This window comes from Panthera uncia, chromosome B4, assembly GCF_023721935.1.
Source record: "Panthera uncia isolate 11264 chromosome B4, Puncia_PCG_1.0, whole genome shotgun sequence".
In the NCBI taxonomy this organism is placed as follows: domain Eukaryota; kingdom Metazoa; phylum Chordata; class Mammalia; order Carnivora; family Felidae; genus Panthera; species Panthera uncia.
In genome coordinates this window covers 101534421-101550251 of record NC_064809.1, presented here as the reverse complement: position 1 = coordinate 101550251, position 15831 = coordinate 101534421, and the positions used below count along the sequence as shown (strand labels likewise).

At 36.4% G+C, this 15831-nt stretch overlaps 1 protein-coding gene across 1 annotated transcript in view; it reads right to left on the bottom strand.

Moving 5' to 3' along the window:
* The window catches only part of ACSS3 (acyl-CoA synthetase short chain family member 3), a 163348-nt gene that overhangs the window by 95055 nt on the left and 52462 nt on the right, over positions 1–15831 (bottom strand). Inside the window, exons 5-7 of the mRNA XM_049626009.1 lie at positions 11697–11837; positions 2007–2087; positions 1830–1925 (exon numbers count right to left, since the gene is read on the bottom strand). Of these exons, the coding sequence (XP_049481966.1) occupies positions 1830–1925; positions 2007–2087; positions 11697–11837 (318 nt within the window). The remainder of the gene's footprint in view (positions 1–1829; positions 1926–2006; positions 2088–11696; positions 11838–15831) is intronic.

Genomic DNA, 15831 nt, shown 5'->3' with positions numbered 1-15831 from the left:
CTCTTGATAGGTACTAAAATATAAACTCAACAAAATGTAATGACTAATAGGGTGTGATATGTAAGGATAATGAAATTAGAATCACTCCTTGATTCTTAGTTTGGATAACTGAGTAAATGCAGGTCAAATTAACATTGTAGAGTACATGGGAAGAAATGTGTTTTGCAGGGAAGAATGGAGATGGTGAGTTCAGGTTGTCATCTTGAGCATAAGATGTGTATGGACCATCCAAAGATGGTCTAACAACAAGTTGGTGCTCAGCAGGAAGATCTGATATAAACAGGAGTAGACAGAAGCCTTGGTTTAATTTGTACTACTCAAATCCAACTGCATGGAGATTACAAAACATATATATATGATGAGAAAAGAAGGTTAGGAATAAGACCCTTCTAACCTCCAGTGTTTAGGACCAAAGTAAGGGAAACCAAGAGAGGAAAAGGAGGACAAGCTGTCTTGAGAGGTAGGAGGAGAACAAAGGAGTGGAGCTCAATTTAGTTCCATGAGCATTTATTGAGTATTTAGTGTGTGCTATACACTGTGCTGGGAGACTGGTTTTTGAAGATCTCACACTCTACTGGATATAAACAGACAAAGCAAACCAGTGTGCTCAGCTCAGTGCTCAGTGATAGACATGTGCTCAGGGGGCAATGGAACCATGGAAAGGGCCCTAAACAAAACCAAAGAATATAAGATGGAAACTTTGGAGAGATGATAACGTCTAAGCAGAGTCTTCAAGGTTGGAAGGGAAGGAAAGACACAGGAAAAGTCATGCCAGGCAAAAGAAACAGCCTGAACAAATAGCAAAAGGGCAGGGAGCTCAAGAGGAGAAATAATTACTTGCAGCAAATAGCATGGTTGATGCACTAAAAGAGTGAAAATTAAATCAGATTGAAGACCTTTTGACTTGGTCACTTAAGAAGTCACTGTTGACCTCTGCTGCAGCAGCTTCTATGAAGTCATGTGGATAAAAATTGGACCACAGTGGGATAAAGAGGAACTAGAAGAATATGAAATTCACACAGTGTGAACTGGGTATTTTTTTTCAAGGAGTTCAGTGGCGAAGAAAATAAAGATGGGATAGCTAGAAGTGGGCAAAGGTCTAAAAAGCTTTGTTTTGTTATCAGAAAGAATTGAAGATATTTACACTTGGTATGAAGGAAACCAGAATTCAGATAAAAGGTTTAAGAATGTAGCTATTACATTCACTCCTTTACACAAAAATATTTATAAAGCATCTACATTGCTCTTGAGTACATCATTCCAGAAAAAAAAAAAAACCCAAGCCCCTTTCATAGTATTAAAATCATGTTTCAAATAAACTCAAGAAGTAATAAAAGGCCAATGGTAAATGCACAAGAATTGTATGTTCTTCAGTTCTAAAGGCAGCTTATATTTCTAAATATAAATACTTACAATGGCACCTTCAACTCTGTTACATGTATGTTACTAACACCATAATTCATAATAGGGATTCAGTGTTGAGGCTTAATTTGTTTACTTCAAAGAGAATCCTTATTTTTAAAAAAACATTTATTTTATTGCAATGCCTTTGTATAATACTTTCTAGAAATCTGTTAGGGATAGACATCAAGCTGATGAGTATATGTTTTTCATAATATAATTTTTGCTGGTTTTGTTCAGCACAATTTTAACAGCTGGCTATTATTGTCTATATTCCATTCTCTTTTGATATCCTATTTTTAACTGGAAGAAGATATAAAAAAGTGTCATGCCCCAAATCCAAATTTTTCAGTTCCCACTTACAAACCACTTCTTTAAAACCTTCAGTTAAAAAAATTGTTTAGATGGTATTAATTTCATCTTATTACCTCATATAAAACTGTTGTGTTCCCATGTAGAAGAGGTCCATAACAGATATAGGAATGTCCAACAACCCAGCCTAAGTCAGAGGCTGCCCACCACACCTAAAAAATAAGAAGGTAATAAAATACATATACGTTCATCAGAGAAATATTCCTGTAACATGAATTTAAAACCATGATTACCTCTCCAGGTTTAAGTCCATATATAGAAGACATTGTCCAGTTTAGCATCACAGCATATCCCCCAGTGGGTCTAACCACACCCTAAAAGAGAGAAAACATGAGGTTAACATCAATAAACAATGTGTTAAAAGATTCTCTGCCTTCACACTATCCATCTCAAAAAGTTCCTGTTTAAAGTCTTTTATATTCCATAAAGTACGTATTTGGTTTTCATCCAACTGTATTTACTTCAATATTTATTTGGTTCCCCCATTAATAATATCCACATCAGTTCACTTGTAGAATCCATTCTTACAGACCATTCTTGACTTTCTAAAGAAAACTTACGACGTCACAGAATTACATGCAATAAAAATTTTTTTTCCAGTGGTGGCATAAATTAACATTACATTTGCAGGCATATTTCCAGAATGAAAACGGAAATTCTCAAATGGTGTATACAGAAAAATCAAAGGTAGCTGTGCTCTTCAAACAGACTAACATAAGGATGGCTATTCCATTATATGATTGAATATTAATAGGATACTTAGAAGAAGCAAAGTCATGTTCTAGCTGGAGCCTCGTTACAGTGCTACACTAGGGATTGTGCTAGCACAGTATTAGAGCTGAACAATTCTTTAATGATGAATTCTAGAATTCCAACAAATCAGTCCTCACCTCATGAGTTGGATCTAAGGCTCACAGACTTGCCTTATATTACAGTTGGGGCAAAAGTAGGGACTGTTACATCACAGTGCCACAGCTTTCTTGAATCAGTTTCTAGCAGCTACACATGATACTGAACGTATTCAAATTTAATACAAGATTAATATTTGAAAACTGGCACAAGAGTCACCACAAATAAAAACTGATGGTAAATTTAATAATTTTATTTATTGCTTCATTACAAACATTAATCATCATTGGCTTGAAAAGGCTTAACCATGTGAATATTCAGAATGAGCTAGTGAAAAAGTAAAGCTGTATTCCACTCACATGTATTTTGAAACATCCTTTAGTAGAACAATTATTATTACTGTATCCAGAAAATAATTTACCTAATATTTTACCTAAAGGCAAACATGGCCGGAATTAAGAAATGTACTAAGGTTGGGACTTTTTGGCATAACTCTGAAGCTTTAACGTACGTACGTGAATCAGAGAAATGAAAAACAAATCGACTTCCCGTTAGTTACTAAAATTGCTGCTCTCCGCAGGCACCAATAAAACATAGGTATCAAGCTGAGGAACACATTTTATCTACCAGAAAAACACCTGGTCTCTCAGCAAATGTCACATACAGGCATTTGACAGCTACTTTCTAAGTTGTACAATGTGGTCAGCAAACAGCTGGTTCTCTTGATCACCGTCGCGTATTAGAAACCTTAGCCTCCTGCAAGGGGGTTTCACATGTGCATTTTCCCAGGTAAGCTCTTTTCCCAGTATATTCTGTGCCATCTTCCATGAACTTTGCTTATTGGTTTGTTCCACTGAGATCTTTTCTTATGATTCAATTCCTCGAGTAGTTTGACATGAATCAAGCAAACACTTTTTTTTTCTGAAAAATTTTATTCATTGTGTAGAGAAGAAAAAGTGAAGCTTCTTTTCATAGATGTTAGCCATATACTATGGTAGACAGTGAAAATTAATGTCAGTAATGATTTCATTTAAAATGTTTTAGAATTTTCTCTCCATCTACTTGTCCTTGCATTTAGAGCTCGTTGTTATCAGTAATTCTAAATATTATTATAACTGGGTAAATTTATGGTGCAGAGGATAAAATGAATCAATTGGAAGTGAAAAAGGAAGAAAAGGCTAGAAAAAATATAAACAAGTAGTAACTCATTTGTAAAGTGAAAAAGATAATTTAAAGGAATACGTTATCAAATTCCTATTTACCTCACAAATGGACTTACCCTTTACCCTTCTTTAAAGAATATTTACCATTGTTGCTTTGCCCATAAAATAGTGGATATTTAAATCCAATTGATGCCACAAAAGTGAGACTTAAAAATGAGGCCAGGCATTAAAAAAAAAAAAAAAACACATTTAAAATCATAAAGTATTTACAATTGAATTTTGTATCCTATTAGCAAAATTATTTCCTTAGTTCTAGCAATTACTGCTTTTTATTTTTCCCTGTGCTAATACTGCCCAAAAGGCAGAAATGTCAAAACAATTAAAGGTTGCCATCAAAGATTCTCATTAAAAACAATTTAAATGCAGCTAATAGAGAGAAAAGCTGTGACGTCTGTTTTTCATTAGTTTTGATCCACTTGTTTTTATTTTTTTAAGAATAAGGATAAAAATTTCTGCCAAGTATCATTTTACCATTCATTAATCTAGATAAAAAATGTGAGATTTGGCCTTGCCTCCAAAGTATTGGGTGATGTTTTCAACTTTCTGAGTATTTGAGATGATGTAGAAAAAAGCAGCATAATTTCATATTCTCCATTAGATCTTTCATAAAAAGTTTGAAAGTAAAAAAAAATTGAAAGATTCAGTTTAAAAAGAGAATGCCTTTATTATAATATTAAATATGTGACTGAAAATAAGGTGCTAAAGCATTTCTTGTTTTGTTTGTACTCACATTTTCCAGGTAATGATTAAAATGCAAAAGAGAAACTCTGTTCAGCCTCTAAAAACACATAAATCATGTTCAAAAATCAAATCATTATATTCTAATATTCAAAATTAATCAGGAACTGAAAACTACTTAAGAATATATTTGAAATCTTGAGTATGAGATTAAAAATTCTTACCCAGTATCAATGCTTACTCCTAAAACACAAGCATGCTGCATTTTACTTTCTTGAGTCTCTGTTACTACTCTTTTTATGTACTTACACTCTATCTACCTGAAAGTAAAACCATTAGATGAATTAATATATTGTCAGAAAATCCCTGGAACCTACCAATATACTGTTCTGGTTTTTGGAGTATTAGCCGTAACACTTAAAGTCTTCTGGAGAGCTTAAAAGACTTCCGGGTGGGAATAGCATCCTGTACCCCAAATAAAGACAAGAAAGTGAATTCTATCTCAAAAACGCTAAAGGAGGGGTGTCTGAATGACTCATTGGTTAAGCATCTGACTGTTGATCTTGTCTCAGGACATGATCTCACAGTTCGTGAAATTGAGTTCCGCGTTGGGCTCTGCGCTGACAGCCTGGAGCCTGCTTGGGATATTCTCTCTCTCTCTCTCTCTCTCTCTCTCTCTCTCTCTCTCACCCTGCCCCACATGCACTCTCTCAAAATAAGTAAATAAACTTTTTAAAACATGCAAAAGGGGGGCAATATGAAAGTGCTCTTTAAAACAAACAAAACAACAACAACAATTTTTAAGTGATGGCATTTTAAACTTCAATCCATACACGTAAAATTAAACTCTGGTTATTAAGTCGCCCAAGAATAGGACCACAGAGTCATCACAGGTATTCTTTATGATTTCCAGCTTAATGAGCTGCCTATGAAAACAAGGAAAGCCACAAAACGTCATAAATGAGGCCATTAAAGTGAAACGTAAGAAAACAGAAAACATGTCAGTATCAAGTGTGGTATGCAGTGTTGGTTGCCACAACTTAATAAAAATACAAAACAATACGGGTTTTATCAAAAGGAGAAGACCGAGGAGTGTGGTAAGATTAGGAGCTTGGAATTCTACATCCTATTTTTTTTAATTGATCTATAAAAATCTGAAAAGCAAATCTCAAAAATCAGGTAAGAGAAGTCTGGAGTACTCAACAAAACTTCATACTTTCTAAGTTCAGCCCCTCTGTCCTCCTACTGTGTAACAAGGTTTATACAAAAGAGATATGCATATTTACATACATGAGATATGTATTTATTCATACATACATATGTAAACGTGTGTGTGTGTGTGCATGTGTGTTTCGATTTGGCCTGACAAGTTGAGTACAAAACAGAACAAGAAGAAAGGATAAATGAGTATTTTACGTAAATAAAAGAAAGCCATCACCAGATGATAGCTGGGGTCAGTTCACTGAGAAATAAGAGGTGTGGTTCTGATTACTTAAAATAAATCCAATAGACCAACAGTAGTTGTGTTCTTCCAATGGCTTTACAGATGACAGCCCCTCTTTCTAGAATGAACCCCCATCCCCACCTCTTTCCTGAACCTGGTTAGCTCCTACTTCATCACGCAAGTACTTAAAGACATCATGAAAGTGTCACCTCTTCTAGAAGCTGTCCCCAGTGCCACAGTCTGTGTTAAGTAATGGTCTCTCCTGTCTTGTTCCTTGTCCCCAGGGTCTGCAAACCTCCTCTGGGTGGCAACCTGACACTGTGATACGTCTCCCCCCAACGATGAGCACTATGAGGAGAACGCTCTTCATCTAGCCCAGTAACTGCCATGGAGTAGGCATGTAATACATTTCTTGACCGATTCAATACATGAACAGTTGAGTGAATAAGCACATGTAAGAAAAATATAACCGTCTTCTTTCTTCAGGAGAAAGCTCTGAAACTTGTAGAACTGAGTGAATCATACTGGTGGGAATGGAACGGCTCCTTTTGGGTTAGTTCATCCAACATGAAATCTGTTGCTACAGGTTTTCGGATGACTCTGAAGCAACCTCTATGGAGAATACTTTAGCAGCAATATAATTTTTTATCGATCTGAACAACTGTGATATAAGGGGCAAAGGTATAGCAAGTTCAGCGTCTTAACTGCAAGAATTGTACCACAGATAAGAAAAAAAAGTTCACTGCTTTTTTATTCGAATTTCTCCTATTTTTTGTTCTAGGGTAAGAAATATGAATGTCACCCAACATGTGGGAATAAAAGTGACATAAATTGTGTAAATGCACATCAGGACAAAAGGCCTTCCACCTTCTTGTCATGTCTTTCTCTTTCTTTCCTGTCCTTCCTTCCTTCCTTCCTTTTTCTTTCTTCCTTCCTTCCTTCCTTCCCCCCTCCCTCCCTCTCTTTTTCTTTCTTTCCTCTTTTCTTGAAGTGTGGTTGACATACAATATTCTATTATTTCAGGTGTACAACATAGTGATTCAACATTTATATCCATTAGGAGTGGTCACCATGATAAATCTAGCTACTTTCTATCACCATACAAAGTTGTTACATATTAACTATATTCCTTATAGTTTGTACATTGTATCTCTGTGTCTTTTTTTTCTTCATTTTTTAGCTGTTAAGATTGCACCTCTTTATCCCCTTCCCCTATTTTGCCCATCTCTCCAGCCCCTCTCCTCTGCCAACTATCAGATTGTCCTCTTTATTCATAGGTCTGTTTCTGGTTTGTTTTGTTTTTTAGATTCCACATAGAAGTGAATTCATATGGTATTTCTCTCTCTGTGTCTGGATTCTTTCACTTAGCATCATGCCCTCACATGCTTTCCTTTCAATCCCTGGCTTTCCCCCCCCCCCCATTCTCTTGTTCGCCTTTTCTGTTTTGGCACTGGACGTTGTTTTGTGTGTGTGTGTGTGTGTGTGTGTGCGTGTGCGTGTGTGTGTAATTATCACTGTCCCTTCATGATATCAAGCTGGAAGCAGAGAAGTATTATCATCACTAAATCTCCCCTTCCCAAAAGGACGCTCCTGCATCCAGATGCAGAATTCTTCCACTGTGTAGTACTTTGAAGTATCTTGAATACAGTCACCCAGACTAAACAGGACAGAAGCCCACAACATTGCAGAAATGTATGCAAAGTCGCTCAGTTGTGGTTGCTAGAATATTTACAGATTAACCTCTCGTAGAGCAACCTGACAAATCCAGGGCTGGCAGATGCAGAGATGCAAATATGTCCTAAATAGACCTTCAACTTCTAACCAAAGAACAGATTGCCTTATGTGTGTCTTATATGTGCTTATGAAAAGTATTTTTAAGCAGAATATTTTTACGGGCCCAGAAAATTATTTCTCCTCATGAAGACCAAAGATTGAGAGAACAAATTGTATGATGACATTAAAATTATTTAAATGCTTCATGAATGTATGTGTGCTCATCTTTCCTGTACTTCTATTCTGGAAATACAAATATTAAAATTTCAGATCCCATTAAGCCTGATTATACCTACCAAAAGTGAAATGAGAATCTTCTGAATAAAGAGGAGTCTGGGAACTAACTCAAGAAGTCAAAGATCATTTAACAAATTTTCTGAGAATTTACCATGGCCCAGTTTTTAGGTTAGTGACATAGTGGATTCAAAGATACATGAAATATATTCTGACTTCTGAGAATATGCAACATTATGAAGATAAGTAAATAAAAACTGGTATCCATAAGGTAGAATAAAATAAGTGACATAAAGGTTTGTTGACAATGTATAATTTCAATGCAACTGGAATTCTAAAATGCACTAGAGGAATGAAGGAAGTATTTCTGAGGGACCTTGAGAGATGACTACTTTTCTTGCCATTCTGCATGTCCCACTTTGCAAAACCTACTCACCACCATGCTTTAAACACCAGAGCTGATGAACCACAAAGGTCTATCTCCCAACCCAGATGCACTTCTCGGACCCAGACCTCCATCTCCAACCTCTGGCTAGGCATCTCCATGTTGCATCATACTCAGTATGCATCTGAGGATGCATCATACTCAGTCCAAGATGCATTATACTCAGTATGTTCAAAAACTCTCAGCTTCCCCCAGCCCCAAACCACATCCTGTTTTTCTATTTGGCAAATACTCAAAACCATCTGCCTGGGTTCTCAGTTTTGAGTCTTGGACCTGTCCTCTGCCTCACGCCTATCTTTGAACCAGATCTGATTTCTCTTTATTAAATGTGCTATCTTAAGTAAAGTCCTAAATTAAAACAGTCTGGAAACGAATCTCCTTGCCTCCATTGTGTGTACTTGCTTATTTTCCCAACAGAATGTTGCAAGGATTTACCTTCCTTCATATTTTTCTCTCCTGCCTAAAAAGCATTAGTGCCCTCTGCCCCTTCCATACAGAATATAGCCTAAACTTCTTGGCTAAATGTTAAGAGTCTGGCCCTTGCCTATGTATCTAATCATTTGTCCTCCTCATTAGTACCACATGCAATAGCCATCCTGGAAACTTTCTTGCACACTCCTGCCTTTGCTTATGCTTACCCTCTCTGCCTACAGTGCCCTCCTCTCTAGGATGCCACTCTATGAAGACGTTTTATTTATCCTTCAAACACCACCTTATAAGAGCTTTCTTTGACCACTGTTTAATAGAACAGCTCTCCCACTTTTCCCACCACTCGGTCCGATTATCCTGCTTTATTTTTTCTTCACAACACTTTCCACATATTAAATAGCTCTTTGTTTAGTTCCTGTGTCCTGGCTATAGAAGATAAACTTTTAAAAAGATAACCAAACACATACTTGGGTACTCAGTAATATTTGTTGAATTTGTTGAATGGAATCCTTCAGATACCATTCAATCTCATCTTTTCCAAGAGAGAAATAGTGCAGGGATAACAGTCTACCTCGCCTACCTGTGTTCATGAATATTTCAATCCATTAGACTGAAGGGACTGTGGTTCACTCATATCGTTTAGCACAGAATGAACACTCAATACACGTATATTGAATGGAGTTGAATTTGACATAAATAGAGACCTCCACACAATTAAAGCCTTCTCCAATTTAGTGAAGGGAGATTATCTTTAGGATGGTACATAAGGAAGTAAATGAGAATGACTGGAACTTCAAATGATCTTCAGTTTGGGCATCTCCAGGAGAGAACTTCCTGACCCGAACAACACCTGGAAAAGCTAGGATCCTTCTTTATTTGGAACCGCCATTTTTCCGATTTGATGCTCTACACGTTACTTTCATCTCTACCACACTGGCTGAGTCAGGTTTGAGTCTCTAACAAGCTCTTTCGTTCCTGCCATAGACATCCCCATCCAGACCAAGTGAAATTCAGGGTAACTTAAAATCTTGAAGTGGCACAACTGTTTTTATAAGAATCCTTCAGGCTAATAGGAGCTAAAGGGTTCTTTTTTATTTGGTTAGGTTATACTATGTTTTCAGGGTCAGGGATTCCCTTTCATGTTGAACTTTTCTATTAGATTATAACTTGGTGAATCCCATTTTATTTTACAGCCACACATCCAGTTAGACTCTATGCAGCTGGTGCATAATGCAGAATTGCAAAAGGTGGAAGGTTAAAGTTAGGGTCCAGAAGATCATTTGGACTGCTTGAACAAGTCATCAATATGAAGGAATATTTATTTTTCAGATGACCAGAGTTGTGAAAAAAATCATAAGGGATTGATTCCACAATGACACAAATTTGTTTTTTTATGCATGCAACAAAAATTTATTAAGCACCAAACTACATACAAAGCACAATGGTAGTGGGGCACCTGAATGGCTCAGTTGGTTAAGCATCTTGATTCTTGATTTCAGCTCAAGTCATGATCTCACGGTTCGTGAGTTCGAGCCCCACAACTGGGCTCTGGGCTGAGCACGCGGAGCCTGCTTGGGATTCTGTCTCCCTTTCTCTCTGCCCCTCCCCTGCTCACTCTATCTCTCTCTCAAAAATAAATAAAGATGAACTTAAAAAAAAAAGCACAATGGTAGACTAAAATGTAATAAAACATGGTCTCTGTCCTCAGAGAGAATATACTCCCTACCAAATATTTCCTTTTTTATAAGCAAGTGAGTTTGATGTGGAACATCTTAATTCTGTTTAAAACTAATCTAATGGAATCACTATTTTATGATTATTAACAAATTACATTCTCAGAACTCTGATGCTACAGAAATCTAATTATTAATTAAGAGGCCACTGTCCTCCAGGATGTGAGTGATTGTGAAAGCCCCTTCCCCCACTAAAATTTTAGGATTCAGTGACTACTGAACTCCCTAATATGGGCACCTGGGTAGCTCAGTCAGTTAAGCCTTCAACTCTGGATTTCAGCTCAGGTCATGATCTCACAGTTCCTGGGTTCGAGCCCCATGTCAGACACCATGCTGACAGTGCAAGCCTGCCTGGGATTCTATCTCTCTCCCTTTCTCTGACACTTCCCTGTTCCCACTCTCTCTCTCTCTCCCTCAAAATAAATAAATAAACTAAAAAAAAAAATTAAAAATGAATAGGAAGATGACATTGCAAGCCTTTATGAAGTTGTATGAAGAAACAGTATAATTTGGAGATACAGACAAAAGTGATATTTATTTCTTATCTGACACCTGCAAAAATATCGATTCTTCTAACTTTGTTTTGTGAAAACACCTTTCATGGTAAGCAGATTTAAAAATCCTTGAGTGTCTTCAGTGCTACAAATCACATAGTTCAATACTCTGGATAAATTGCCTGTTGTTCAAACTGTCTAGGCCAATTCTCAATCTTGCATTTATAACAAAGAATTGAATTCCCCTAGATCAAAAATCAATTCCATACTCTATAAAAGTTACACCTTAATTTAGAAAATAAAACTATTTAATTTAAAATATAGTTTTATAAAATTGTATTAAACCAACTGATGTTTGATCAAATACCTATTCATTTTAATAGGTTACTAAATCAATAGCAGCTTGCTTATGTATGTGAAAATTTCGGAAGAAATAGGGGCAAAGCATTTGACATTAAATATAATTAATATTTTTCTAGATTTGAACATAACATAGCTTTAAGGTACAAAGTACCCAAGTCTAATCCTTCAGGTACAGTTGCATTTTCAGTCAGTAATCAAACATTCTCAGGGCAAAAGAAATCTGCCGCTATAGATACTTATTTTTAAGAGAGCAAATACCTTCGGCAGCCCTGTTGTTCCAGACGTGTAAAGAATATACAGCGGATGTTCTGAAAGAACAGGAACACAATCATGTGACTGTGCTTTGGCCATCTCTTCATCCCAATCAAGGTCACGACCTGGAGCCAAGGGAACGGTCTCCTGCACAGAAAGTATACAGGAATATGCACTGAACAGAGGAGGTTAAGTCAGGAGAACAATGCAGACTGGCTAAATCTGTATTAGTCTGAGCATATGATTGGAAATCTAGGCCTATATAGCACTAACTAGCAGATTTAAGACTATATATTTCAAGGTCATGACTTAAAATAAATATTCCTAAAAAGTCCAACAGTTTGACATTGGCTTCAACAAAAGGACATGTTTTATTCACATCTAAGGAAATATGTAAGAAATTCAATGTGATGCAGTCATGTTTTCATCAACAGTCAGAGCTTAACGAACAGAGGTTCATGTTTTCCATAAACATACATACACCATTAACTTTATAAACCAGTTTCTATTTTTATAACTTTTCTTCTTTTACTTTGGAACTAAAGTCTTCATAATACAGTATCAACTAACCCATTAAAATTTTTCTTTATATAAGGGCAACTTAGCACTAACACTGAGGCCATCTTTCCAAATGAGGAAACATTAAATCATTTTCAAGGGTGGAGGAGAAATCTGTTTTTGCTTTTTCAAGAACAAAATTAATTTTGAAAACTAATGAGTGTATGTGACATATCTAGAATGCTACCCAATTTTTCCCACAAGTCATTGATTAATATGGCAGACATATTTGTTTTCTTTTTTGTTCCTAGAACTGAGCTCTGTGTTATCAACCTTATGATAATAGTCATGACTTAGTCAGAGACACCTTAAAAAGAATGAGACCTCTTTATTTAAGATGGTGCCAATGAAATAAGCCAGATAGATAAAGAGTAGGGAAGTGGCTTATGGGAAAATTATTCTAATGGAGGGTCACAGTTATGTAAATAGAATTAAGACTCAGTACATGTCTAATTATTTTCTGAAATCTTAACTAAACTCCAGATGACACACCAGAAAGTTTACATTTGGGGAATTTACTAGTATAGGCTACACATTCCTCAGTGAGAGTTAGTAAGATCCACCACCTAAAATGTATGTAACCATTCATTTCATCCAGGTGATCCCTGGGTGAAGCCCAGAGACTCTGAGGGATTTAGAAAAGCCAGGCCACTTCCATTCTTCAGGGTCCTGAATATATTAATCGGGGTTGTAAAAAATGATCATATATTTAAATGAGTACATTTACAAAATAACACTTAAATATGATGTCACAAATAAAATGCCTCTGTGAATAAATAATAATAGATAACCATCAGAACAGAACTTCATGAAGATGAAGTTTAAGGCCCAATTGTCTTCTCCAGCCTCACTCTGATGCAGCTGGAATGTACCACTGAGATAAATAAAAATAGTTAACTGTAACCCAGTTGTATATTTCCACTTGTTTTTATGAATCAGATAAACACAACAAATTTCAAATTACCAAGCCTCTGACATTACAATCACAGACCCATAAAAAAATTATCACACCCTATAATGAAAAATGTCAACGGAGGATCACAAAAATTTTTACAGATGAACACAATGAGGACTTGAATGAATGGTTTTTCTTCAGGCTAAGAAAATCCTCTACAGGCATATGTAAAGAAGATTTGACAAAAGAAAGAGAGGGAAAATCAGCATTAGCTTCTACATCTGTCCATTTACTTCTATAGATGTGTCCTGTTATCGTTCTTAAAGAGTAATATTGGCAGAGCACCAGAGTTGACTGATGTGATATTCCTTTGATTCTGTCGTCGCCTGCCTGAGGCTTAGGAGTGGCAGCCAGGTTTTCACCTCCTTTGGCAAAAACGCAATCCTGGTTAATGAGACACACCGCAGAGCCTCATAATTTGTGTTTCTAAGCTGAAAGCAAATCCAGTCCATTGAGCTTAATTACTAACTAAACAGCAGGCCTACTATAAAGGACAGGAGACATCCAAAGCCCTCATCTAAAATAAAGACAAGTTGGGGCGCCTGGGTGGCTCAGTCGGTTAGGCGTCTGACCCTTGATTTCAGCTCAGGTCATGATCTCAGGGTTTGTGAGATGGAACCCCAATCGGGGCCCATGTTGACAATGTAGAGCCTGCTTGGGACTCTCTCTCTCTCTCCTTTTCCCTCTCTCTGCTCCTCCCCTGCTTGTATGCACGTGCTCTCTCACTCTCGCAATAAAGAAATAAACTTTTAAAATAAAATAAAGATAAGTCAAAATAGAGGGAAGAGCCTCAAGAAAAAGGGAAAGTATGCCATTTGGGGAGGGAGGGATGGAGCAGTGTGTCTATACCTATTAGCAGGAAAGAGAAGAGATGTGCATTAGAAAAATCTGAATAGGAAACTTGCATACCCATATTCAGTGTGTTTACTGAATATGTAAACATATGAACAAGTAAAAGAAATAGTATATATCTTGTTGGGTAAAAGTCATCAAACCAAGTTCAAATTGTGGCCTCAATTATTGGCTGTGACTTTGAGCTATGACCTCTCCATAACTCAGTTTCTTCATCTGCAAAATGGGACCAGTAACAGCACCTACTTCATTCGTTTGTGAGAATTAAATAAGAAGTATTTGAAAGTACTTAGCTTTGGGCATAGCATAAATTCTTTACAAATTCATGACTTTCTGTATGTGTGAATGTCCCACACATACATGATTAGCACACACATACTCACAGAAACACCTGTGTGTATGTGTATGTGTTCCTACCTTTCCTCTAACCTCCTCATACCCCAAGCCTCTTTTATTGCTAACTTTGTATTCCTTAACAGCAACAGGCCTTTTTTAAAAAAAATATGCTTGAGGGCATCTGAAAGAAACTCAAAATTCTTTGAGACAGTAAGAATATTAAAATCGTTGAGGGACGTGGTTCATAACCACAGACTACTAAAACTTTACACAGGAATTTAATGTGGTAATGGGAATTGCTAGGTGGTAATCAAAGTGACATAGCTTTAATGCTTTCTCTTCTTGTATCCTGTCATTTAAGCATTTTCTGCAGATAACCTCTCAAGAGTTCCATAACATTACACGATTCTTTGCACTCTTATAATTTTTCTTCTGCAAAAAATTGTAAACTGCTAGGAACCCAAGATGGTTCTACTATAAATTGCTGACACTCACTTGGATATAGAAATAAGGTGATCATTAGATCAAATTTACTAGGAAAAGCACTGTAAAATACATTCATTTTTTTGTATTATACTGCTTTTTCTTCCTTCATGGATCACAGAATAATTTATGTGCTTAGAATATTCATATTTTGTTTTCTTGAACATAGTTTTTATTTCTAGACTAAATGCCTTCTCTAAAGTTATTGAAAGACAAATTTTATATACAAATAATCATACCTCTCCACGAGGCAGGATAGCTGGGGGATCAAGCACGTAGTCAGAATGCATGTGTTCAGATCATGACTCTGACACCAGCTGGGCAAGTTATTTTATCGCTGTTCACTGAATTCCTCTTCCATAAAATAGGAATAATGCTATCACCCGGCTCACAAAGTTGTCAGAAAGATTTTTTAAAAACCATTCATTACCAGAATATCAAAAATCATATGGTAAGCGGCCAGTGTTTGTTAAAATTATCATTATTGTTATAATTTAAATTAATATATGGCACCACAATAGATTCTGCAGAGAATCCAATTCATCAACATGACATATTATTACTATATGTATTTCAATCTTATTGTTTTAATCCAGTTTTTAAAATTTTTTTAATGTTTATTTATTTTTGAGCAACAGAGAAAGAGACAGCGCAAGCAGGGGAGGGGCAGAGAGAGAGAGACACAGAATCTGAAGCAAGTTCCAGGCTCTGAGCTGTCAGCACAGAGTCCAACGTGGGGCTTGAACACAAGACCCGTGAGATCTGAGCTGAACTCGAATGCCCAATTGGCTGAGCCACCCAGGCGTTCCTAAGCTAGTTTTTTTCCATAAAGACAGAAAACATCATTCATACCTTTTTCAGTTTTTTTTTTTTTTTTGCCAAAATTGTGACATTCAGGAAGTATATTAAATGGTGTATAAATCAAGTATTTCATAAGGTCAACACTAGAATAATCCT